The sequence below is a fragment of the Theobroma umbraticum genome, unplaced genomic scaffold (assembly GCF_002168275.2).
Source record: "Theobroma umbraticum cultivar Fairchild unplaced genomic scaffold, ASM216827v3 scaffold_67.0, whole genome shotgun sequence".
NCBI lineage: Eukaryota > Viridiplantae > Streptophyta > Magnoliopsida > Malvales > Malvaceae > Theobroma > Theobroma umbraticum.
Window position 1 is genome coordinate 1,271,304 of NW_018397262.1, and position 23,592 is coordinate 1,294,895.

The 23,592-nt window shown below is 31.5% G+C and overlaps 1 protein-coding gene and 1 pseudogene across 2 annotated transcripts; both read right to left on the reverse strand.

Moving 5' to 3' along the window:
• On the reverse strand, positions 1 to 2,174 carry LOC110419589 (uncharacterized; annotated as a pseudogene).
• An 811-nt stretch (positions 2,175 to 2,985) lies between these two features.
• Positions 2,986 to 7,819, reverse strand: FBH1 (basic helix-loop-helix (bHLH) DNA-binding superfamily protein). 2 transcript variants are annotated; one of them, XM_021433138.2, is made up of 5 exons: positions 7,230 to 7,819; positions 6,737 to 6,880; positions 6,576 to 6,641; positions 4,447 to 4,515; positions 2,986 to 3,362 (listed from the first exon to the last, which is right to left on the reverse strand). In XM_021433138.2, the coding sequence occupies exons 1-5, from the start codon at positions 7,674 to 7,676 to the stop codon at positions 3,189 to 3,191; spliced, it is 900 nt and encodes a 299-aa protein (XP_021288813.1). In that variant the 5' UTR covers positions 7,677 to 7,819; the 3' UTR covers positions 2,986 to 3,188. The 2 variants fall into 2 exon arrangements, with proteins under 2 accessions (XP_021288813.1, XP_021288814.1); XM_021433139.2 differs by lacking the exon at positions 2,986 to 3,362 and adding an exon at positions 3,715 to 4,176 and having other exon boundaries at positions 7,230 to 7,817.
• Positions 7,820 to 23,592: the final 15,773 nt, after the last annotated feature.

Here is a 23,592-nt window from a genome sequence, read left to right on the forward strand (position 1 = left end):
CTAATTATTTGCCTGGCATCTAGTCATTGTTGCATCAATTAAATTGCTAGAAACAAGGAAAATTGTAGTATTAACAGCAGTGGGCGGCTCTCCAATGTGGCTAACACCTTTGTTATTTTGTAGTTGATCAAGTTCTAATGATATTGGCATCCCTTGTAGTGTGTTAACATTATGGTTCCAAGAATCACGAAAGACTACTACTTGCTTTAATCATTACTGGTATTGCCCAAGTTTTGCACATGACTTGATTGAATAATTTCAGGAGAAGGAAGGCTACGCATACCTAACGCAGCAAGTGTGTTCAATCTTCCAAGCACACCTCTAGGTGGGAAAGATCTTAATGTTGGATTGTGAAGCTGGTCAGATCTTGCCAAGGTATGGAAATTCCCCAGTCCATTTTGAGTCCCCATACGCAAATAGGTAGAATTTGCACTGCTCAATGTTGCCGCCATATTCTCTTGCTGGTTTGCCACAGAGTTAATTCCTTTCAAGTGGAACCTATATTTCTGCAACCATAAAATAAGACAGTTGAGTACCTGATAAGATAGGATCATAGTAACTTTGGTAGGAAAGTTCAGGATCAATGCCTGGAGATGGTTGGCACCATTTTCTCTGGTAATCTTTTCAACATTCATTAATTCTAGGAACTTTTTAGGTACAACTTCCACGTTAAAACCACGTGACAAGTTACCATGGAAGCTTCATGCATAAGTAGATTCATGTATGTAACAGAGCAGTTTAAAGAATACGCCAGAGGACCGAGAATTGAATTTTCAGCAATAAGAATATCATGGAATATTTTCTCAGCAATATGCTAAGAAACAACTAAACAAACAAAAGGTTTTGCATGAGGAAAGTTAAATTCAAAACCCCATTGTTAAAGCCAGAACTTTTCCTAGAATAGTAACTCAAACAAAAAGCCAAAGGGTTCCAAGTTCCAGAGTTAAAACAGAAACTAGAAATGTTCATCCCAATTTTTCTTCTTCAGCTGGATGTTCAAGCACAAAGAACAATAAGTGATTTTGAAAATTGCCCTCCAGATAATTTTAATTGTTTTTAATCATAAAAAAAGATTTTGAGATAAAAATATCTTTAATGAGACATCTTCATTAACGCACACTGTCATACGCACGTCAAATGAAAAAAATAAATCTATAAAGAATTTACTCTCTAATTTTGTGTAAAACATCTAATTTTTTAATAAATTCTTAAAGGATGCCTTTGACAAGAAATTAATGTTCAGGAATGGAAATGTAAGTAATGCCCCTTATAGGAATGCAATGGGAAAACATCAAACAAAATCGATTTTTTTTTTTTTGCAAAAAATGATGCATTCAGATTAATGATGCTTGTCGGTGGAAGAGATAGAGATCGATTTCTTGAATTTGTAAAAGATGATTTCTTCAAAAAGATTGATTGAAACGAATGATGCTCCTATGGTGGGTGACAATGGATGGAATTGATTTGGTGAAAGATAATGCATATAATCTAATCATGTCTCTTGGTGGGAAAAGATTGAAAGTGATTTCTTGATTTTACTCTTATACAAGGTTAGAGAGAGATTGGAGACACACCTTACATCCAAATGGTTTAGGTTTATTATAGACTTCATCAAGTTAAGTTAGTTTTTTGATTGAAATGTTATCAGAGTCATCCTTATATCCAGGAGGTCATCCTAAAGGTTATTGCCGAGACTGTGATGGCACCAAGGTAAGTGGGCATGTTCAGGAACACAGTGGAGATTAGAAACATATAAGTGTCATTCTAGACTTCATCCAGCCTTCAGCATAAACCTCAACCTGAAACGAGTTACTCCAAGTAACTCAAAAAGATATAAGCTCAAAACAACCAAATTTGATAACGAGCCAACTCTGTTTGCAGTCTCTAGCCAGCCCTTTCCGGGCATCCTACTTTGCTCATGGCAGGTTCCCTGTTCCAAAGTCATCAAAAGTTTTGAGAACTAAACCAGCTATTAGCTCCAATCTTTTATGACCTACTGAGAGAGAATTTATCCTTCTATCAAACAAACACATTGTCTGCTTTAACTCTTTCCGAACAAAGTATAATGCAGAATCACAACATGGCTTGCCAGCAATGTGTGACAAAACTTTGATAAAGTCCCTTTTTTCCTTTACAGACTGTGCAACAGTAGGCGAGTTCCATAAAACTATCATATGGAAACTGGCAAGAGTACAAGCAGCCACACCATTCCTTATAAAAGAAGAGGTCTCCAGCCACTTACAAGTACTAAATGTAGTGGTATGTTACACTGCCAATCAGAAAGATCTAAGCATTTATTCAAATCAATAGCAGTGATCTTTTGGGTGAAAAAACGCAAAGGAATGAAAGATAACTTACAATGCAACTTAACATACCAGTATACAATACTACTGCTAACATAGAAGACACAATAAATCTTGAAAACACTCCTATCCTATATAATTATTCCTGGTCAATCTCCTTAAAACGCCATGCAGCATGGAAAAATCGAAACAATTTTATTCGGCCAATCCTCTATCGTCCCGGTATACTTCGTTAATCTTAGAATTCACATTTGAGGGCTATTGGCAAACGGCAAAACAACCAAGGTAACAAGACTCAGGTCAATGAAGTCTCCTGCATGCCTCATATAAATCAAGATGTTTGCTATTTCCCCACAGAAAAGTAAGATTTATGACATATATACCATTACATAGCATTTGAATTATTCCTTCAATCCCACCAGTTTCTCTAAAATTTCAGCAAACCATTTAGAATTTTGGAATAGAAATACATGGGAAGACTACAAAAACCAAAATCAGTATATGTTTCATCACATTTTCAGTAAATTCTCTACCCTCATAGCGGTGCTCCATAATTTTGATATTCCTCCCTATGTAATTCAAACTCAGAATGCAATCTCTGGAAGTATAAGCGACATCTAAAGCACAAATTCCTCTGAATTCAGATAATCACTGGACCTAAATAATGTGTCAGCAGATCAGGTTAACAAAAAACGTTCTTCAGACCTAAATTAACTGCAATTCCACAAATATCACTGTCTTATATCATAAACATTATAGTAAATGTAGTCTTTAATAAACTAACCAATTTTCAGCCAAATCAGGTTATCTAGACATATATTCTAGCAGAATGACCAAGCTCTAACTAAGTTCTCATAAGTATACATCAAACTATCTGATTTCTCATTATAATACAATTACAACCACAACTGGGCCTTGCTCAGTCCCATATTCAACAGAATTCAGCAGACTGAGCAACCAAATAAGTGTTGTTCCAACTCTCATGTGACCTTTGAAGTCTGGGGACTTGCAGGAAAAATTTTCCATGGGTGCAAGACTGAAAGATTCCATTTTTGTGATCTAACAAGTGGAAAGATGCCGCCAGGGGAGGAAAATGAACGAAAGAAAGCAGGTGAAAGAGTGTTAGAGATTAGTTTTGCAGCCTAATTAAAACTAATATGAATAGACATACAGCATTGTATCTAAAATATCAAAAAAAAAAAACTCTATTACCCAATGCTATATATATTATATACAAAGCAGACACATAAATAAAGACCAAAGAAGATGAAAATTATAGTTACCATCCAAAATTGTAAGAATCACCATATAAGTCAGAAATTCCTTTACCTGATACCATGTTCTTCTGCCATAGAGAAGTCAACAACAAATATCTGAAATCTTGACCAAGGATCCTTATTGATAAAACAGATTCTTAAAATGTAAATGGGAATTTCATTGAATATTATTATCTAGATACACAATAAGAATTATGAGAAACAAATATCTTAATAAAAATAATAGCTAAGAAGTCAATTAAAAAAAATTTTATTGTCTACAATATTGTACAACTACAATTATACCAAGTGATATCTGAGAAGCAGTACTAGCAAAAGTGAAGAAGAGGTCCTGATCATGAACTCTATAATTATTGTAGCTTCAGGAGCAGCCATATCTAGGTATTGCAGAAGAATGCAACATGGTAGGTGGTAAATCTTGTAATTACAATATGGATCTATGAGGCAACTTTATCAGAAAACAACCATAATGTACTTTGACTGGATGTTTATAAAGCTGATAATTACACTAGGCTCTGGGTAGCCAATATTTAGGTACCCTCTTCCAGTCACTCTTTAGTTTTGCATTTGCATTTCCTTTGATGCTCTGTGAGTTCCTGCGAAGATCAGGTTTCTCAGTAGGCAATTTTTTTTTTCCTTTTACTGCAGCACCAGTCATATACCACATAGTGTTGCCTCCTTTCTTATTTGAATACATATTACTAACTAGCAGCGAGGTGAAATAAAAAACTCTGGAATATCGTTTAGAGATCAGCAAAAGAGGAGGGGGGGCAGGGGGAGATTCTATGTATTTCTAAAAGTTTAGATCCACTTCATTATGAAAATCAAATGGACAAATTTGTCCGACAAGTTTAATAAAGGAGTACCTCAATCTGCTTCTGAAGATATTTAACGTATTCTACTGCCTCATCTAGCATGTCAGCAGTGTTTGTTTGCTGCAAGGTGCAAGAAGGAAAATTACCAAGTCAAATAGTGTAAGATACAACTCATGATATACCTCAAAAGATTTTTTCACATAACATTCACATTTTAGAAAAATCAGATCATTTTTGTTTTAACAATTTGGATGATTTGGGATAGAAAGGCATTAAGCATGCATTGATGCAAAACTTAGTACACAACTTGGAACAAATGCTTAAAACAAAAGGTCATGAGTTCATTTCACCTAAATCCCTTTTCTCATTGTACTCTCCTAAGGTGGGGTATCATTTATTACTACAAAACTTGACTAAAGTAGGTCAAATGGAAGAATTAGCCACCACTTAGTAGTCTTATTTGCACTCAACCTTTCTATGAAAGCTTCAGTTTTCTCTCAATCTCCTGGCACCACCAAAATCACAACAGTAATAACAAAAACTAAGTCTTTTCCCACTCATCACTTTAACAACAAAAAAAGAATATAAAGAGAATGAAGAAAACTTCTTAGAATGACCTTGTCAGAAATTGAATTCACAGACTCTAAACCTTTGAAGTGGCAAAATTTTCAAGGCATTTGCTACTACACAGATGAAAGCAACTCGAAGAATCAGTATAATCTTGAACCCTCCAGCAACTATGGCACAGTAACCATTCCTGTTACCTCATTTATATTTGGTCTTGGTTTTGCCTATAATTAAAAGGTCTAAAGTGACAAGCTGAGTTAATTGGGAAAGGATAAAACTCATAAATTCTCAACCTACTTAGTTCGACCTTCAGCAGCCTCAGTTTGTGAGACTGAAAAATTGTATCCTTATTAAGTTCAACTTTGTAACTACCAGAAAATAAACTGCATCCATAGATCTATAAAGTTTCTATTTTGGTATTAAATCCAGTAGAATAGAGCATCAGATCCATTTATCTTATTTTTTATCTCACCATAAAGTTCATAGAATGTAAATATCTTATTTCTCAAAAATCCTATGAAATCCCTTCATCCTTCATAAAGTTAAACTTACGTTAATACATCTAGCTTTCCTTGGTTCAAAAAACCTAAAAAGATTACATATGTAGATTTCAAATGACAAAATGATCACTTAAACATAAATTTATAGGATAGCCAAGAATGTATTGTTTACTTAAATTATAGGGTTTAAAGATATCTACTATTGTGGCATCTTACACATGTCAATTTCGTATAACTTATGTCTTGTATAATCTAAAGAAACAGAAATTGGGGGAAAAGCTTCTATCAAAAGATTAGCTCAAACTGTTCGACTTAAAGAATTGAACCCAACAAGGTAATCAATCCATATATGGCCTAGATATGACAAGTTTTTTATTTCTAATTTAAGAGAGAGATCTTTCAAATGCCTTTCATCCCCAAAAAGAACTTTTCCATTTTTCCTACTAATGGAATTGAATACATCTTTGTATTGATATAAAAAAAAAAAAAACCTTGCTATGTAAACTACAAAAATCAAGCACACCACTTTGCTAACAGTGATTGAGCCTTTAAAACTAGGCAGTCAAGCTCCATCTGGAATTATCTGCAGAAGGCATGAGTACCAACAAAAATCCCACAGTGGCACAGTGAACATTCTTACATTGATATTATCAGTGCAAGAATCCTGTACCTCATCATGAATACTTGAGGCAGCCTATCTCACCTTCTAACTCTAAGGCTGCATATTAACATCAACCTTTTTCTTCTGTTATTGAGACTGGTCATATAAAAGCAACAGCCACCGAATTGAACTATTCTTCTCCTCAAAAACCTTAGCCAGTTAAATATATGAATCTGGGGAAGTATAGATAAGAGAGATTTTTGTATGTTATTATAACAACTTTACAGTTGCATGTACAAAAGCTACTACAAATGCTCATGCCAACTAACCTATATTTCTGTATAGTTGTTCTTCTCATTCATGTCTCTTTCAGTGAGACATATCAATGAATTTGGCATCCAATTTTAGAATACTACAATTGATATAGGTTACTATCTGAAAATTTAAAGAAGCTATCTTCCCATGAAACTTTGAATTTCTTGATTAAAGTTGACGCCAACATGTAAACCTACCTTATCCATGTTGGGCACAAGCTCCTGAAGCTTTCTGATACGGTCACTGATTCGTGTTCTACGAACCTAATCAAAAATAGTGGTGAATAGTTAGAATTCCAAAGAAACAATATTATTTTATACATTATCAATGAATGTATTCATAAATGAAATATGCTAACCCTTTCTGCAATGCTCCGAGGATGAGTTGCACAGCCACGCTTGGCACGGACCCTGCACGGTACTGAATCCTCCAAAAGCTTCTCCATATCCATATCTATCAAATTGGATACCCCACTAGAAATCTGACCACGTTGCTCTCCTTTCTACCGAAAAATTTGAAAGGCAAAAACAAAGAAGGAAAAAGAAAGGTATTGTAAATGCAGAATTCCAACAATTTAAACTATAATATGATTTTGCTAAAAGAAGAACTGTAGACATATCCCGTTTTGGCTAGAAATGGGAGGTTATTAGTTAGTCATGCTTTAGAAAACAAAATTTAAAGCCTAAACCTCCAGTACTATGAAAAGAAGACTAATGAATATAATAAAGGGGCAATTCGAAGACAGCAGAAACATAAACAAATTAACTAGTATTTCAAAACCCAATTTATAGAAAACAGAAACAGGCAAAGCAACAAGCCTTCCAAGTTGGTTTAGTATAGTTATCTCTTACCAACTGAGACTGAAACTTTGTTGGCGGGTACTGCGTATCAAGTTCTCTAGCCCGCTTACTCGAGGGAGAAGCATCGATGTTTGTTGATAAATAGTCATAATTTGCAGGAATTCCAAAGTTTGTGAAGTAGGCATCAGAGGCAGCACCGGAATTATTCCCAAGAAAATCAGCCGGAGAACTGTTTTGCCTCTGAAAGCCAGTAGGTTCAAACAACCCAGCTGGATCAGCTGAGCTGGAGAAAGGCCCTGAATCTCTAGTGGCGGGTGCTGTTGAATTGGCAGTGAGCAGCTGTGTCAAGCACTGGTTAGGCTTTAAAGGGTCCTCTTCTTCTTCCTCAAGAAGTGCTTCTAACCAGGTGGCTGGAGCCGAGCGGTACCGAGCGAGTCCACCTCGACTCAATTCACCACCACCACTAGAGCTGCCGCTTCCACCAGGCGTCGGTTGCATCTGCTTCTAGTTCAGTTCGAGGAGCTAGCTTTTTCTCTTATCGGTGTTTGCGAACCTCTTCAAGCTTCAATGCAGAAGAAGAAAAAAGGAAATACGGAAACCCTTTCCTTTTGTTGCTTTACCTTTTAAGACAAAACCAGAAACATTTACAGCATTATTATACAGTATTAGTAATTTTCACATGTGGATGTGCCCCAACAGTTGTTTTGTTTATTTTTGGCAGGTCTTATGCATGGCATGATTTTGGACCGTCGGATTACCATCAGATGTTATTGCCAAACCTTCGAGGAAAACACAGATCCAACGGTGGTGACGTACGCTCTCTCAGAAAAGGGGGAAAAACATGTAAGGCCAGAAGCCGCAAACCCCATCATTTTCTTTCAGATTTTCATTACCGTAATCTCTGGAAAAACATAGAAAGCTTTACAGTTTTGTTTCAGACTCAGAAGCTTCCGTGATGTTCACCGTCCAATTAAAATTCGGAATGGTGGTTGCGTGGAGAAAACCGGTTAAGAAAGTGTGGGAAACGAATTTGGTTGCTTGATGTGGCAAATTTAAGGAGGGGAAGACTGCGATTGCACCTGTCCACAAATGCAAATGAGAAAAGGTTGAGAGTAAGAACTCAGAAGTAAGACGTGGACTTTCACTTTCTTCTTTACTTTTTTATTTATTTATTTTTTAATTTTAAACTAGTTTAGTGACTAGTAGGGGACCACGAGATACTTCCTCCTATTTTGTTAGTTATTTTTATAACCCATAATGTTTTATTTTTTCATTTTTTTATTAGAACTTTAAAAAAATCAATCTTCTCAATAATATTTAAATTTTAATTTAAAATATAATAATAATTTTCTTAAATTCAAAATAAAAAAATAAAAGAGAAAATGTTATGAATATATGTGTGAATTTTATTTTATCAGTTAAAAAGTTCAAATCAAGTCAAATAATGCAAACTAGCCTCACACAAGAAACGTAATCTGATTTGAATTCTTAGATTTAATTATGTATATCTAGATTTGAATATAAATTAAATTAAATTAAGATTAAAATTTATGGGGTTATTAGCTTTTTGTTTCATTTGTAAATACATAATTATGTAAAATCTTTTTTACTTTATTAATACTTTTCTTTCATAGTTGTTCTTTTAGTTTATATTTCATAACATGTTATCAACATGATTTCTAATCTCTCAAGCTTTAACTTCAAAAAAGATTTCAATGGTTAATCTTTGATTTTTAGTTTTAGCAAATTAGGTAAATGACTTGATATATCTTTAGTGTTTTTATTCCCTAAAAATTAACCTTACTATGAATTTGCTATCATGCACTAACTAAAATATTTTTCCTTTTAATTTGTTAAATTGGAATGTGAATTTGTTATCTTGTAGTATATATCATTTTTTCCTTGATTTATTAAATTAGATTGAATATGCAAATATATATAATTATATATGATCTTTTAATTCTAGCATTGGAATACGATTTGCTCAATATATGATTTATTTCTTGAATTCCAACAATGATTTTGCTCAACATATGTAAATCTATTTTTTGATATAGTGAGATTTTGCACAAGATATTTTTGAATTAAATATATGAAATTGACTTTGTTTGATATTTATCTTGTAACAAGTGACAAATACTATACTTTAGGTAATTTAAAAATTCATTTTGTTTGGATTTCATGAATTTTTGTGGTTGAGCAAAATAATGAGCTACTAATAAAAAATCAAAAACTATGTCTATTTCTTGAGTTGAATGTGACATTATTTAATAATTATGGTCATGAAGTAGAAAAGGTCACCATAATTATTACAATTGTGGTGGTCACACTAATCATTATTCTAACAATAAGAATACTTTAACCTACCAAGAATGGATGAATACTTTAACCCACCAAGAATGGATGAATACTTTTAACCCACAATGATTGAATGAAAAGTTTTAACCCACAAGGAATGGATGACTACTTTTTATTGGTCTCCAAGAATATGCTAGAGATGGGTGAAAATCACTTTTTGAATAACACAAAAATTCTTTTCAAGTTAAAAATTGATTGAGGGAATTTGACAATAGAAGTTTAAGGCTTATAGGAGGAGTAATTTAAGAGTTAAGAAAAAAAATAAAAATGAAAGAAAATAGATAAAGTACAATGATTTATAGTAGTTCAATCCCCTTAAGCTACATCCACTACTTTGATCTCTCAATCAAGGATTTTCAAACCAATTCACTAAAATCAATAGAATTCTCAAGCTTCCACCAAGATTTTACAATGACTTTTCACAAGTTCAACCACAACCTTTAACAATAGGTTTTTTCGGGATCAACCAAACTCAAAACTAACTTTTTTAAGGTTAAGTTAGAACCTATAACAACTACCAAGCTAACCCAAGCTTGATCAACCGTTTAAAGTGCCTCGCACACTCTAAATAAGTAAAAAATAGAAAAAAAATGAAATACAATTAATCATTTAGCCGATCTAAAATGTAAAAAGTTAATCTCAAATCCTTTTTCAAAGGATGGGAGTGAAATATAAATGTTAAGATAAGGTTTTTTATCTTCTAAGCTCAAAATAACTTTGGATATCTTCTCTGTTACTTCTTTGATCGTTGGAGTTTTAATTTATACTTGGAAAATCAGATTTTACTGTTAAAGACAGTTTCTAGTTGTTGAGAACAACTCTGATACCATTCTAACTATTATTTTTTCTTTTGGCATATAAATTAAAATAGGCAGACAGACTTCTGCTAACTGGTTACGGGCAAGTTCTAATCAATTATACGTTTTCTACCTTGCACTGTCTTGCAGCTGTGTATACTGTGTTAACTGGTTAGAGAAGGCTCCAACCAATTAAAAACCTTCTGTTTTCAATCTTCTCAAAGCATCATTCATTCTTTAATTGGTTAGCCTTACCTTTAACTGGTTGAAGCTTCACTTCCTTCAGTTTGAATCGATTAAAATCAACTTTAATCAATTTAAAAATCTTCAAATTTTGAGTTTCTCCATTTTGGCTCCCTTCAACAATCAACTTTCTTTGAAATTTGATTTTGGCATTTACAAGTACTAAGGCCTTGTGCCCTAACCGATTAATCAAACTCCTTAATCGATTAGCATAACTCTATTTTCAATTTCCAGCACCTCTTTAATCTGTTGGCTATGGTGCTAACCGATTATAGCTTTTTTGTCTTGGTTTTACCGAGTACCCAATTGTGCCTTAACTGATTAAGGCTCTTTGTTAATCAATTACTAATGTTTTGTCTTTACTAATCACTTTCTTCTTTCTTTCTTTAACTGATTAACTTTTCTTTAAATTTAGCTAGCATCTTGACTTGCCTTTGATTAACAAATTTGTTAGGGGAATTAAACTATATTCTGCACACTTAAATAATAAAGTTAAACATTAATGCATAAGGAATGTTTTGTTATCACAAAAAACATATGGAGTCAACATTCTCCCTATTTTTTGATGCTGAAAAAACACTCCTGAATTAAGAGTACAATGTTTTTAAAACAATAAATTTTATATGCAGATTTAGGGATTGCGTCCCATATATGTATGCTACCCCTTAATATATGCATAGAAAATAATATTTAAAATATTCGAAATGTATAAACATTAAGAACACTAAGAGTATAGACATAAGCTTTCAACATGAGAACATATATATATATATATATAATCATCCAACATGCACATAACTAGTAGTCCAACATAAAAAACACAGCACAAAAACATAAATACATAAATATTGTTCACATCATAGAACATAAACATTGTTCACCCTATCTTTCTATTTTCTTTCCTTTTTGTCATCAATCAAAAGAGAAAGAGGCCTAAGTTTGTAGTTCAACTAATTAGAGTTTGATGAAGACTCATTCACTAATAATTCATCACTTCTTAGGTGAACATCTAGAGAGGCAACATGAAGGGAATGAAGGGATTCAGTTTTGGATGAAGAAGAGGATCCAAGAGATATAAGTTCAGGGGATGCAGATTTGAGGGTTGGCTTTGTAGTGGATTGAGCTATCCTAATAGATTTGCTTCTTCTAAATACCTTGGTCTTTATAGCCATTGTCTTTTTTCCTTTTCCAAAAGTTTTCTTAGCTTAATCTGTTTGACCTGCAATTTTCTCTTCATTTTTTTGAGTTGATTATGCCTTTTGCTCCATCCTTTCTCTTACTTTTTACTAGTCAGCTTTAGCTTCTTTGAGTAATTCAACAATCAATTTTGGTGCCTCTATCTTTCTAGATTCTATGGGTGATTTGGCATCTCTTTTTGCTACTACTGACTTTCCTTCATTCATATTTTTTTTTCAATTTTTGGTTCTTTCTTTATTTCTTTTTCTTGATCATTTCTCTCGGTTATTTGTTCACTTTCTTTTTCCTTCTCAACTCCTTTAACTGTTTCTTCTCTAGGATTCATTCCTTTATATTGATCCATGTTGTCATTTTCAGCTCTTTCTTTCCCAGTTTCACTTTCATGGTTAGATGTAGGGATCTGAAACTACTTTGTGGTAATTCTTTCACTTGAAGCACTTGCAAGTATAGTTTAGTTTTAAAGAACAGGGTATTTAGTTATCTTTTCTTTGAGAATGAGGTCCTCAAGATGTTGTAACTTTTTTTCAATTTTGACCATTTTCTTAACTTGTTTAGTAAACTTCCCATCAATTCTCATTAAGAGATTAAACACCATTTTGCTTTGACAAAGGGCCTGACTAGTGTTTAAGTGAGATGTAAAGGGTGTTTCAGTGTCTGAAGGGAATAGGGTGCCTATAATGGATTTGATGCACTTTTTTTAGTCTAGCTTATATCCCATCTTTAACACACTACCCAACAAGATTCCTTGATCTTCGCTTTTCATTAAATCTGTTTGAAATCTGATGCTTCAAATCCCTTTTTTCTTGACAAGGGATAAGATAATGTTGCCATATGGAAAATTTGCTTTGTCTCCAAAAAGTGTTCTTTTGTTTTTTTTCAATCACAAACCTAGCTATATTTAATGGGATTTCATTGAAAGTTCACTCCATCAGCCAGAGATCTTAGGCACTAATATAACTAAAGCCGTTGCTTCTACCATGAGGTGTGGTAGTAATGAGGTATTGGAAGATTTTTAATTAAGCATTTTTAATGTTACTAGCATAGTTCTTAGATGGAAATTTCTCTTTTTTGCTAGTTACAATCTCTAAATAGGGTTGGGATCATATTTCTTTTGAATTTTAAATTCACCTATCTTAAATTCTATCTTAAACAATTCACATAAATCTTTGGCAATGATCTAAAATTCATTTTTACTTAAAAAAACATTCAAACCATCTTCTAAAAACTCCTTTTGACTAACCATTTCATCCTTATTCAGGGCTATAGTAGAATAATATTCTTTAACTAATGTGGGACTAAATGTCCTATCCCCAAAAGTATTCAAAATTTTCAATTTTGATTTATCATAATACTTTAGCAAATCTTTCTCAACAATAGGCGCTTCATCAAAGCTTGGCCAAGAAAAAAAATTTTCACAAGAAATAGTAGCATTTTCTATCTTTTTAAACTTATCAGCATGAAGCTTGCTTCTAAACTAAGAGGTTGAGGTGTTACCTTTTATGATGGAAGCTTCTATTGTAGCTGTCCCATTTAGTTTCCTTGACGTTTTCCTCTAACTTTTCCCTCTTTTCTCCATTGAAGAACCTTCAGTGATTTTTCTCTTTTTCTTTGATGGAAGAGGAGGGGAATCATCAGCCACCTTTTTTTTCTTTTCTTTTGTTAAAAACCTTATGTGTGAGGGAAGTTCTAGCCGTGGCTTTTCTGATATAGTGGATTTAGAGTTTGTCAGGTTTCAGAAAGTTGAGGAAAAGATGGTTGGATTTCAAAGAGTCTAAATTTTTTTTGGGGTTTTGATTTTTGGTGAGTGGGTTTTTCCTAAGTAATAGAAGAGTCTTTGGCAGAGAGTTTAATAACTGGTTAACCCATGTTTTGAGTGGGAGGTTTTTCGTACCTCTTGTTTCTTATATTTTTTTTTGAAATTTTCCCACACGTCATTTTTCCCATTGACTTAGTTGCTTTAATCGATTAGAGTGAGCCTTAACTAATAAGAGTATTTCTATTTGTAGTACCAGGCTTGCTTTAACTAGTTAAGGGGGTTTTAATCCATTAATACTTTATTGATTTAGCTTAACCTCCTTACACAACATAGCTCTAATTGATTATGAAGTTCTTAATTGATTAATATGGGTCTCATCTACCTTTTAAGCTCTCTTTAACTAATTAAAGGATTCTTTAATCAATTAAACCAAGAGGTAAACACCATCATCATGCTATATATCATCAAAAACATATTCAATTTAGCATAGTCAGGCTTCATTAACATCTAGTATTCCTAATTCTCTCCTAATTTTACAAAACTAATTTTTATTCAATGATTTTGTGAAAATATCAACTAGCTGATGCAAGGTATCTACATACTCAATTTAAATATTTCTCTTAAGCAAATGATCTCTAATGAAATGATGTCTAATTTCTATGTACTTACTTCTCAAATGTTAGATAGGAATTTTGGAGATATTTATGGCATTCATATTGTCACAATATATAAGAACTTTGTGCATAACCTTTCCAAAATCATTTAGTTGTTACCTAATCCATAGTATTTATGCATAACAACTACCTACTGAGATATATTCAACTTCAGCAGTTGATAAAGCAATAGAATTTTGTTTGTTGTAAGATCAAGACACAAACATGTTTCCAATTAATTAACAACTACCGCTAGTGCTTTTCCAATCAATTTTGCTGTCAGCAAAATCAGCATCAAAATAGCTAAGAAAATTAAAAGAAGATCATTTTAGATACCATAGGCCTAAACCTTGAGTATCCAAGAGATATCTAAAAATCATCTTTATTACGGTCAAATGTGATTCCTTGAGACATAATTGGAATCTTGCATATAGGCAAACACTAAATAAAATATCAAGTTTACTTACAGTTAAGTAAAAAAGTGAGCCAATAATACCTCTATAGAGTTTTTGATCCACATCTTTTCCTTTATCATCTTTTTCTTTATCATAGGAGTTCCAATTGATTTCATATTCAACCTACCAAATTTCTTTAGCACTTTTTTAGTATATTTCTCTTTGTTGATGAGTCTTTCATCCTCATATTGCTTCATTTATAGACCAAGAAGAATTATAACTCTCCTGTCACACTCATTTCAAATCCTCCCTGCATTTCTTTTGGAGTCATCACCAAAAAAAACATTACTGCTTTTCTTTCTATCAACCTTGATAAACAAATTTTTATTTTCAATTATGTGCTTTAAGCAGCCATTGTCCAAGTACCAAGGCAACCTCTTCTTTGGTTGAGTTTTCAGACATTGCTCTTTTGCTCTTACTTAACCTATAAAATAATTTTTCATTTCTTTTTCAAAGGTACTCATACTTTGATGGGTCTTTGAGGGTTAGAAGTACATATGAATCTTTAGGCACTTAAACCATCTTGGTTTTGGGGATTTTATTACTCTTATGATAACACTTATAAGAGAAATAGCTTCCCTTACCACACGCATAACAATGAAATGAAGATACATCATTTTTTTTCCTCAAAACAACATTGTTTTTTGTTTTTCTTCTTTGTTCAACTTTAGTTTTGAGCTCTCTTTCATTGAATAATTAAGAGCAATATTTTCATCCAATGCTTTTTGTAAGGCCTCATTTTTGCTTTCTAGTTTCAACTTCAAAGATTCAAAATCTGTTTTGGAATGCTTAAGTTTAATATAAAAAACGTTCCTTTGTTCAAAAACAGAATTGAAATCATGCTTAATCTTTTCTAATTCATCTTCTAATGATAAGGCCTTCTTTTTCAAAACTTTATACTTTAAAGCTAATTTTTCAAATTTAGCAATCATACTTATCTTGAAATTCATTATATGAAATATCACACAAATGAAGTGCTACATCATATTCATCATCGTTGGCCATTAAGTAGAAATTTGCTCTCTCTTCCATCTTATCTTTTTCATCCTCTAAGTAAGAGGAGTCATTGTTTGACCAAGTTATAACTAGCGTTACTCTTTTTGGCTTCTTGGTCTTCTTTGAGGATTCCTCCTTGAGTAGTGGACATTCAGATCTAAAGTAGTCAAAATTTTTGCATTCAATGTATACTACTACATCCATTTTGTTGTATTGATTTTTTCATGAAGAATCTTGATCTTTTTTCTAATTTCTTCCTCTAAATCTCTAGCTCTTTATCCCATGAGCTTCTTAAAACTTCTAGCAATCATGGTTAGCTCTTCATCACTATCAATTGTAAGATTTTCCAACTCTTTTTCAAGTAAACTCACCTTTAATACAAGATTTTTCTTTTTCTCCTTAATCTTAATTTTTTTCTTTTTCTTCTTCCTTTATTTTCAACTCATGTGAGAGAAGTGAACCACATATTTCATCAAGTGTGATTGCGTTGAGGTCCTTTACTTCTCAAATGGCAACCACTTTTGGTTTTTAGCTCTTAGGTAGGCTTCGATATAGTCTTTTTACTAACTCATGTTCAGGTATGACTTTTCCTAATTGATGGAGCTTATTGACAATGTTAGTGAATTGATCATACATTGAAGTTATGTTCTCATTAGGTTTCATTTTAAACATTTCATAATTATGAGTGAAAAAGGTGATTTTAGATTCCTTAACTTAATAAGTCCTCTCATGGATGATCTTAAGCTTTTCTAAAATTTCCTTGGCTGTGGTACAACTAGAAATTTTGTTGAATTCAATAGGAATTAATACACAATGAAGAGTGTTGATGTCTTTGAAATTCAATTGGACTTTTCTCATTTTAACCTCAACTTATTTTTCCCTAAATTTGGGCATTTTTTCACTTGTGACCAGATTTGAGCTAGTGGAAGTGTAAGTACCATTTGTGATAGCATCCCACATCTCATAGTCTACAGCTCTATTGTAAATTGATATTCCAATGCTTTAATATTGGTAGTTTGATCCATAAAATAGAGAAAAACTATTTTTGGATTGTTAGTTAGCAACATTTGTGCTTTGTGTAGCCATTGGATCTCTCCTAAGGATGTGAAGCCTTAAATCTAAAGGTTAAGTTTTGATATTACCTGTTGGTCCCAAAGATTGTGCTAGAGGGGGTGAATAATACATTTCGAATAACATGGAAATTCTTTCCAAGTTAAGAGCTGATTAAGGGAATTTGATAATGAAAGTTTAAGGCTTGTTGCAGAAGTGATTTAAGAGTTAAAAATAAAACGAAAACAAAAGAAAGTAGACAAAGCATAATGATTTATAGTGGTTTGGTCCTTTTGACTTATATCCACTATCTTGGTTTCCCAATCAAAGATTTTCAAACCAATGCACTAAAATTAGTAGAATTCCTAAGTTTCCACTAAGCTTTTACAATGGCTTTTCACAGAATGAGTTACAACCTTTAACAATGATTTTTCTCAAGATTAACTAAAATCTAAAACTAACTTTTCTAGGCTAAGTTAAACTTACAATAACAACCAAGCTAACCCAAGCGCAATCAGTAAAATGCCTTTCATACTCTAAGTAAGCAAGAAATAGAGAAAAAATGAAGTATAATTGATCACTTAGTTGATCTAAGATGCAGAAAGTTAAGCTTAAATACTTTTTTAGAGGATGAGAGTGAAAAATAAGTGTTAAAAGAAGGTTTTTGGTTTCCTAAGCTCAAAATCAGTTTAGATATCTTCTCTCTTGCTTTTTTGACTGTTGGAGCTTATATTTATACTTGGGGAGTTAGATTTTGCTATTAGTCATTGGGAACAACTTCAATGCCATTCTAGCCATTATTTTGTTTTTAAACGTTCAAATTCAAATAGGTAGACAGAGTTCCACTAACTAGTTATGGGTATGTTATAGCCAATTACACCTTCTCTACCTTGCTCTATCTTGCAGTTGTGTATACTATGTTAACTAGTTAGAGAAGGCTCTAACCGATTAAAAACTTTCTGTTTTCAATCTTTTTAAGGAAACATTCATTCTTTAATTGGTTAGCTCTCCCTTTAACTAGTTGAGGCTTCATTTCCTTCAACCTTAACCAATTAAAATCGACTTTAATTAATTAGAAAGCCTTCGAATTTTGAATTTCTCCATTTTGGCACCTTTCAATAGTTAACCTTCTTTCAAATTTGATTTTGATGCTTAAAGGTACTAAGGGTTTGTGCTTTAACTGATTAACCAAACTCCTTAACCGATTAGTGTGACTTTGTTTTCAGTCTCCAATGCCTCCTTAATTAGTTAAACCTGGTGCTAACCGATTACAAATTTTCTGTCTTGCGTTTACTTAAGGTCAAGTTGTGCTTTAACTAGTTAATACTCCTTGATAATTAATTACTAATGTTCTATCTTTACTAATCACTTTTTTCTTGTTTTTCTTTAACTGATTAACTTTTCTTTATATGTAGCAAGCATCTTGACTTATCTTTGATTAACAAATTTGTTAGGGGAATTAAACTATATCCTGCATACTTAAATAGTAAAGTTAGACATTAATACATAAAGAATGTTTTATCATCATAAAAAATATATGGAGTCAACACTTTTAACCCACCGAGGGTGGATGAATACTTTTAACCACCAAGATAAGATAAATAGTGAAAATATATAAGAAAATGATAAAAGTGGACAAAATAAAAGGAGTATAGAAAATGTTTGTTATCAATGCAACATAAAAAGTCATTGGTCACGTGCTTGTTATATATTGAAACATCTTGTTGAACTTTATCATTCATTATTGAAAGCCAAATGGCCAAGTTGATAAACATATCTAGATATTATTAAATTTCTTGTCCACACTAAAGGAGGAATTACTCATCTAATTAGTGATGTAAATATAAAAAAAATTAATAGTTTATTGGTATGTTTTAGTATAACATTATTATAAAGATGTTTTTATATGTTCTCATTATATATAAATGATATATTTTTATTATGTGTTTTAATAATATATTTTATATTTTATATTTTTTTATGTTAATTTGTAAATTTCTTACTGTATATATCTTATTTATTAAAAAAATATAGATATTCATCTGGTTAGATCCAAAAATAATGATGTAAATATATATCTAGCAAACAATGCTACAATGCATTCTATGTTTAAAGATAAGAAATATTTTTCCACTTGACAATGGAAGAAGTCAGAGTTAATACATTATTTGGTAGTACAAGATTAATTGGGGGTTTTAGAAGGGACAGTATTTTACCACCCGAAAGAACAAAGTCAACAATAGAGAATGCATTATTTTCAACTAAGTCTCAAAGAAATTTATTAAAGTTTAAAGATATTTGTCTAAATAGATATCAAATTGAGACAACGAATGAAAGAGACACTTAATACGTCTATATTACATCTATTATCTCAGGTAAGAAATGTATGTCGTAAAAATTATCTACTTCATCCTTTAGATTGTATTATACAAAAATCAAAATGATTGAAACTCATGCTATGATAAATTAGAAGTTTATTAATGATTTTAATATTTGGCATAACTAGTTAAGCTATCCTGGATCAATAGTGATACAAAAATTATTGAAAATACATGTGGTCATCCATTGAAAAACTAAAATTTTTTTTAATATAATAAATTCTCATGTGTTGCTTGTTTTCAAGATAAATTAATTATAAAACCATTACTAGCTAAAGTTAAGATTGAATCCTTTACGTTTTGGAACGTATTCAAGGTGATATATATATATATGAACCCATATATCCACCATGAGAACCATTTATATATTTTCTGACTTTAATCGATGCATCTACTAGATAGTCATATGTGTACTTACTATCAACTCACAATTTAGTGTTTGTAAGATTACTTACCCAAATTATTCATTCATAAGCATATTTTTCTAATTATGCAATCAAAACAATTTATCTTGACAATACTGGTAAATTTATGTCTCAAGCTTTTAATGAATATTACACATTAGTTGAAATAACTATAGAATAGCCTGTTGCTCATGTTAATACAAAAAACGATTTAAAGCTACTACAAATTAACACAACTTATTCTTATCCAAACAATCAAATTTAAAGCTACTCTAAATTAATGAAACTAAAACTAAAAAAAAATAACAATTTAACTAGAATCAATCAATCAAATTCTAGAATCACAATATCCCCTCAATCCTTCATTTGAATCTTTTTTACTCTCTTTTTACTTACTAAAGAGGCTAAAGTTGTTAACATAAAGTTCTAGTATATTTATAAGTTTCTTCTAATGTTCTAATAAAAATATCTTCCTTAACAAACTTCTTATATTCTTATGCAAATTAAAAGTAAGAAAAACTCATTACGTTTAGACTCTAATTATGGCTACATATGACGTGAAAGTGTCTTTCTACCTTACATGTGAATCAAATCAATCATCTCATACAATTGATATTGAACATATGTTATTTCATCTACGACTTACTCTAAACTCTCTTTTCCAGTTCCATTTAGGTTTTTAAATCAATATAATTGCTGATCAAGCAATCAGACACATTAAGAACAAGATTAAAATAAACAACTCGAACACTATTAATCATAAATAAGAAAGAATATAAAAATTCAAACTACGCATTGGGTTCAATTGTAATTCTAGATTAAAAAAATTTAATTTCCCATAATTACTAAAAACATCATCCAAAAAGAAATTTAACCATCAAAACTAAACAAAGAAAGAATAAAGATAACAAAAGAAGAAAGAACTCCAACATTTGTCAAGTCTTCGATCTGTAATCTTTCTTATTTTCCTTGCTTTCTTGCTAGCTTAAAAGGCCATTTTTTTGTGAAAACCCTTTCTTAATTCCCCCCTAAACTTGCTTTAAAAGGGTGGTTAAATAGAGCTCGAATCCATGTCAAATAGAAATTTGGTGGCATGAAAACTCTTTTCTAACTTATAAACGTTGTGGCCCTCTATCCTTGGGTGCCATAGCGCTGTGCTCTGGGTATTATTTTATTTTAGATTTTCTTTTTGGGCACTATGATGCTACCCTTTTGGTGGTCATGGTGTCAAAGCCTTTAGTTTACTGAAGTGTACATCTTTTATCGGGGCGTCGTGGCACTCATGCTTCCATGGCCGTGACGTCCTATGCTCTATCTTGAATTTTCAGGCTCTACAATGCTACTTTGACTTGTGACACAATTTTTGCCTTCTTCAAGGTTGAACTAGGCAAAATGGTAAAAATGAAAGTTGTAGCTCGGCGTCTTAGCTTTTAATAGTTTAAAAATCAAGTCAATTGGACTTATGTAGTGAAAGATATGCTCAAAATACTGAAACATGTGTAGTGAAAGGTTACATCTTGAATACATTCTTCTTCACAAAATATCACCTTTTTAATAACACACTTACAAAAACAACAAACTAACTTAAAAAATAACCTAACTTAAAGAAATAGAATCCAATATAATTAACTTAAATAAAATAAATGAATAAAAATAACTCATACTTAAATTAAACCTTCAAAATTTAAACAAAATACACCTAAAATTGTAACTGAATAACTCTATAAAATATAATTATTAAGTACCAATACTTTTTTCCATAGAAACTCATATTTTAGCCAAAAAAATAATATTCTAAGTTCCAAATAGTCTAACAACATTTCATTTCAATTTTTGAGTTCAAATACCAAAATAAAGTAAATAGCAGATTTCAAGTAAGTTTTCCTTAAACCAATAGTTGAATCAATCATGATCAAAGTCTCAATTCCAAATCAATTCATAATTAATTCTTTCAATGCAAATCCAATAACCGAGTAAGCATTTGTGGAGCACAAAAAAAAAAGTAATAGAAATAAAGGATAGGGTTTTGTCCCTACTATTTGGATATCAAAAAGTGTCGTAGCACCAAAGTATAGTCTAGTACATATAGTTACCGACTTTTAATAACAAAGGGTAGGGTATTGTCCCATTACCAATAACATACAAAGTTGTGCTGTAACACCAATCTGTAGTTCGATTCATATAGCCAATGAGTTTTAGATAAATAAAAGGTGTTGTCCCACCTAAATGGTTCATTGTATATAGTCACCTACCTTAGAGTATACAGATCATTGTGCATAATGGCTTGTGTCTATTGTCACTAACTTCAGGTCCCTAACTTAATAAGCTCTACTGAAAACATTTTCAAATTTCAAAATTTATTAAAATGTTCATATCAAAAATAAAGGAGTGAAATTGCTCACCAACAAAATCAAAATGTTGAGACAAAATCATAAATAAAAGTAGAGCAATGGTTGACCACTTGATATACAATCAAAGTATGCCATAAGTCCCTATACTAGAGGTCGGCCATTGCTCTACTTTTTTTTATTATTTGGAAATCTTTTTCTGCTCCCATAATTAAGTTTGTTGGAGCAAAAGTCTCTTTTGCTATGGTTTTGTCTATATTGTGTATATTTGAGTGGCTTTCTTTTGTACAAGGTGAATATTAAACAAAAGTTATACTTTTGCTTGATTTTTGTTTTGGCAGAGGTTACAAGCCTCTTGGTGATGTACATTTTCTTTTTTGAGTATATCTTAGCGGCTGTTGTCGAACCATAAGATCTTTTTGTTAACTTGGGGTTTTTTGATTGGATTTACTTGGATTACTCCAATGAAATAGAATATTTCCACTGAAATGAGAATATTTATTAACCTTTCGAAAAGAAAGTAGTGTAATTAGTTTTTATACATTTTTCCTACAAATGGAAAGTTAATGGTTTTTAATTACTAAAGAATACCTTTGATATGTAAAAGTACACTTGTGATGCAAACCTGATGCTAAACAAAATAGTAAAGGTACTCAATTTAATTCCTAAATGATAGATCTTTCTTCAATTTAGTTTCGGTACTATTTAATTTTATTCAATGTAATGTTTATACTCTACATTTTATTTAATTTAGTCTATATGATGTTGCATTAAAAACCTGATGTGGAAAAAAAAATTTCAAAAAATAAAATTTGTTTCAAAGTTTTCATTTTTCAAGCCTACTATGTCATTGTTGCCATATCAGCATGTTAATGCCATATCATTACCATGTCAGCATAATTTGACATGTCAACACCATTAATGGTCAATTTTGATGACGTCAAGGAGAACGACTCAATTGAACAAAATCGCAAAGTATAAGAGCTAAATTAACTAGTTTTGCGATAAATGGATTAACTTGACGAAAAACCCATAGTGCAAGGACTCATGGGGTACTTTGACCTTGTTATTATCAAGATTTTACTTCTTTTGTTCTTTCAATTGTTTTATTATGTTGCAACAAAGGTAGATCAAGATATCCAATATTTCGTTGTTTGAGTACACCTTTTAACTAATTTTAATTTTACAACATCTTATTTTTGAATAATTACATTTATACTTTGATTTTATCGTTGATGCTGCTAATTCTTTCTTAATTCTTCTAGTTCTTTGCTGATACTTTTGTTTTTTCTATTATAGTTTAGCGGAAAATTAATTGTTTCCTCAACTAAGGTCAATCCTAGTTTTTCATGTGATTAAATTTAGTGTTGAATCATTGGACTTTTCAACACTTTAAACTAATATTTTGCTTACTTAACTATTATTATGTTTCCAACTCCCTCAATTAAATCTTCTGTTGTCGGAATAGACTATTCATTTATTATAATTTGATGTTAAACACGGACAACATATCTTAACTTAGTAAATGTTATTAATATCACTAACAACATTTATCTATACATTATTATTAACGATTACTTTGTTACTCAATTCATGAATAAAATATGTAATTATTTACAATAATTTTTAAATTATATATCAATTGATTACTCTCGCAACTAATTAAAAATTATTTTAATTACTAATTGTTTAAGGTTCTTCCTTGCCTAAGGCAAACCTCACCAAAGTCAGTCCTTTGCAACAATATTTTTTCCTCCTGTAGTATTTTACTGAAGAAAA